General features: G+C 49.3%; 1 protein-coding gene across 1 annotated transcript; it reads left to right on the forward strand.

The window, feature by feature from the left end:
• The first annotated feature begins 806 nt into the window (after nt 1–806).
• LOC124670232 (peroxidase 2-like) lies at nt 807–2,038 on the forward strand. The gene is made up of 2 exons (XM_047206737.1): nt 807–1,166; nt 1,280–2,038. Exons 1-2 carry the CDS (start codon nt 807–809, stop codon nt 2,036–2,038), a joined length of 1,119 nt encoding a protein of 372 aa, XP_047062693.1.
• The last annotated feature ends 2,120 nt before the right edge of the window (nt 2,039–4,158 follow it).

A 4,158-nucleotide genomic window follows, 5' to 3' on the forward strand; every position in this document is an offset into this window, starting at 1 on the left:
AGCTCTACTACGACAAGCTTTGCCTGACTCCGGTGATGGAGGGGCGAGGACAGCGGCGCGCCCGACTCGTGCTAGTGTTTGTAGTCATCGCTAGGTGGTCCAAGTACCAATTTATAATTTTCTTTACTTTTTAGACTATTTGTACTACTGTTGATGATTATTAATAGATCGATGGATTTCTCGCAAAAAAAAAACAAAGTTGCAGAGACGATGTCTAACTGATATCATCTTAATATACGGAGGCGAAGTTTCTCCTTGAAATGAGTTTCTTCTCCTTAGTAGTTAGGAAGTTCATGTCAACTGTGCTATGAGGTTGACGAACCTCTCCCTAGCAATGTGACCCGTGATCACGTCTAGCTAATCGAAATGCAATGTGTTCGAACTCCAGAAGCAAAATAAAACGCATGTCGGTCATGAAAAGTTGTCGTGCCCACGGCCCACCAAATAGATACATGACAGGTTTTAATAGCGATGATTCATCAGCTTAACGCAGGTACGGAACAGCAGCTGAGTAATTAACGGACGGAATGTCAACTGCTTCACCCGCAACATGATTGCGATAATCCATCGATAGATTGTGCTACGCACGTTCAGCTCCAAGCCAGTCCCTCAACGCAGCTCTGGTCGGCCAAACAAAAGAGTATTCCTGAAACATTCCTTGCGCGCACGATCGTTCTTCAGAGTACAGACGCCGAGTTATAGCTTTAGGCTTAACCTATAAATAGGCCGCAGAGCAGCGCTTTGTTATCACCTTAAGCTCACAAGATACACCACCGGGATCAACCAGCGCAAGCTACCCAGCGACAATGGCAAAGCTCGCCACCGCCCTGACTGTCCTCGCACTGGTCGCCTGCGTGGCTCATCCGTGCCAAGCAGGCTACGGGTATCCCAACCCTGTGCCTTCCAGCCCGAGTGCACCAAGTCCTCCACCACCGACGCCGATTACACCTAGTCCTGCTCCGCCCTCCCCGATTGCACCATCTACTCCACCACCGAATACACCTCCACCGCCCACTCCGAGCTCACCTGCACCGGGGCTCGCCGTTGGCTATTACCAGAATACATGCTACCGTGCCGAAGACATCGTGAGAGAGGCCGTGCGCAACGCCAGCAAGGGCATCATGGCGGGGCTCATCCGTCTATTCTTTCATGACTGCTTCGTCAGGGTAAGACATCGACGCTGATACGCATATATACTGTTTGATACACTGTTTGAAACATATGTGTTTGATGTGCGTGTGTACTTATGGATCATGGATGCACGATGGTTTGCGTACAGGGTTGCGATGCATCCGTGTTGCTGGATACGGCCGACCCGAACAGTGCGACGGAGAAGTTTGGCATCCCAAACCTGAGCCTGCGTGGCTTTGAAGTGATTGACGCGGCAAAGGCCAAGATCGAGAAGGAGTGCGGCACCGTCGTGTCATGTGCCGACATTGTGGCCTTCGCCGGACGTGACGCCACCTACTTCCTCAGCAACAACAAGGTCTTCTTCGACATGCCTGCTGGCCGCTATGATGGCCGTGTGTCCCTCATAAACGAGACACTCATCAACCTCCCCCCTCCCTTCGCCACCGTGGCTCAGCTCAAGGCCGGGTTTGCATCCAAAGGACTCACCGCCGACGAGATGGTAACCCTCTCCGGCGCGCACACCGTAGGGATCTCCCACTGCTCATCCTTCTCAAACCGCCTCACCTCAAACTCGTCCGACATGGACCCCAATCTGAAAAGCACTCTGCAAGAGGAATGCCGGTCAAATAATGGCAGTGACAACACGGTGGTACAAGACATCAATACCCCTGACAAGTTGGACAACCAGTACTACAAGAACGTGCTCAGCCATAAGGTGCTCTTTGACTCTGACGCCACGCTATTGACGGCGATAGACACCAGCGACGCGGTGAGTGCAAACGCTAAGGATACAAACCAGTGGGAAGAGAAGTTCAAGGCGGCGATGGTGAAGATGGGTGCTATTGATGTCAAGACAATTGCTAATGGCGAGATTAGGAGGAGTTGCCGTGTCTTGAACACCAACTAGATCGGTTAGCTGATCAGATTCATGGCGAAACTTTCTATGCTTGAGTTATTATTATTTTTAACAGTACACTCGCACTTTCTCGTGTGCAGTACTATCTGGATCCCCTTTTATTATTTATTTTATTTTCCTTTCCTAATGTTGTATTGATTTTTCCATTGGATTAGTATTGTAACAGTTTGTTCTTGACCATTTTGTCATGAAAGGTATTTGTATAGAAATGCATAATACTACTGGTTATTTAATTATTAGGGTCCATTGTTCATTGTACATCTATCTTACTTTGCATAAGAAGAGCACATATTTCTTAGGATTAATTGACCCTTGCTTAGTTATGGGCTAGAGTACACGGCACATGAAGAACCAGAGGAAGAATTTGCGACCCCTTGAATTTGTTACGCCTGCATGTGCCTCTTTGAGCCTCCTACAGGCTCGAGGACTACTGGTGGGATCATTGGTAATCAGGTACCCAGAGATGGATAAACATCAGCCTGCCGGACAAGGCTAGACCCAGACTTCAGCGGCAGAGTGCCAAGCCCGTGCTCGCCAAGCGCACCAATAGACCAGCCCCACAATAACTGGCTAGCAAAATCACATGGCTAAAGGTCCAAGAGGCCCCGCACCATAGAACTCGGGACCCGTGACATCAGGCATGACGCACATCTGCCGATGGGACCAGATAGCTCACGCCCAGGCACGTCCCTGGCCATCCTAGCAAGGCATGACCCCTCGCTAAGTCACAACGGTCCTTCGGCCGGCGGATTCATCCCTGAGGGCACAAAAGTCCTCGATGACCTCGCCTAAAGTAGAATGGCTCCCGATGGCCGTGTGATAAGAAGATGGAGTAACGGCCAAGGAGTCAAACAATAGCGACCAAGGATCTCAGCACCGCCATGCCACCTCGACTGCGGCAGCAACCTCTCGGCCATACCTAATGTTTGTGGCTGATGGTGTAAAAGGAGCATCCCACAGAGGAAGATGGATAGACAGAAGACACACCCCCAGATTCATCAACTAACTCATGCACATTTGAATCCTGATTCAACCACACAAACCCACTAGAAGCTAGAAGACTCCCGGGAGAAGCTCACCGGAGTTGTAGTAGTTAGCTAATTCATCTATAGGATTTGAGAGCATACCCACCAGTTTCATTCGAACCGGAGTTGTATCCTAGACGGAACATATTCAAAGCGTCGGCTAGAATGCTAGTTATCGTTCACCATATCTTCCGCCTAGATTCCTAGCCGAAATACCCCCTTTGTAACATTTGAGAACCTCACATGCTCCATATAATGTAGCCGAGACAGACGTAGGGTTGTTACCGGATCATCATCCGAGGCCTAAACATGTATAAATATTCTGACTTGAGGTTTTTATCCCATCGGTTAATGATCACGAGCCCTTCATGTGACTCATTGCATATAAAACAAAAAAATTCCAACGAAGAACGAACAAAACTAGATCCAATCTACAAGATCCAAGGTCCAAAGTACAAGATGCTAGCAACAAGAGAGAGAGAGAGAGAGAGAGAGAGAGAGAGAGAGATATCCACGCACCCTCGTATATCTCTAAGCGGAAGCGTTTATAACGTGGTTGATGAATATGTACTCCTCGCGATCCAATTTGAGCAGCTCCGCAACGAGCGGTGCCTCCGAGATGTGCACACGTACAACTTGATGGTGTCGCCTCCTTCTTGATCCATCAAGGATGAGATGAGGGAGATGATATTAGATCCAGCAGCATGAAGGTATGGTGGTCATGGTGGTGAATTATTTCTGCAGGGTTTCTCCAAGCCAGAGCAATGGTGGAGATGAGGGAGGAAGGGGCGGCCAGGATTTTAGGAAAGGGGATGGTTAGTGTTACATTTTACCTCTCTTTTATATAAGAGAAATGGAAGGGTAACGGCTGGCTTGGCCTCTCCTACAAGCCCTTGGGACAGCGTCTAAAGGGAAGATGGAAAGAGTCCAACCCTTCCACTATTCGTGGACCCGTTAAGGTTTCCCTTGAGTTGGTCGGTTAGGCTAAGGTGGGCTTGTGTGTTTGCCCCATGTGTGTCTGGCCGCACCCGATCCATGTAGGCCACCCCATGACAAGTGGGCCCCACTAGTGTCCCTCCGAAACCT

Source organism: Lolium rigidum, chromosome 7 (assembly GCF_022539505.1).
Source record: "Lolium rigidum isolate FL_2022 chromosome 7, APGP_CSIRO_Lrig_0.1, whole genome shotgun sequence".
Lineage (NCBI taxonomy): Eukaryota > Viridiplantae > Streptophyta > Magnoliopsida > Poales > Poaceae > Lolium > Lolium rigidum.

What these genes read in the sequence shown, in the direction of transcription:
- LOC124670232 (XM_047206737.1), top strand. Translation starts at nt 807, where the DNA reads ATGGCAAAGCTCGCCACCGCCCTGACTGTCCTCGCACTGGTCGCCTGC. An exon ending in TTCATGACTGCTTCGTCAGG is followed by an intron (nt 1,167 to 1,279) that starts GTAAGACATCGA and finishes GTTTGCGTACAG; the next exon opens with GGTTGCGATGCATCCGTGTT.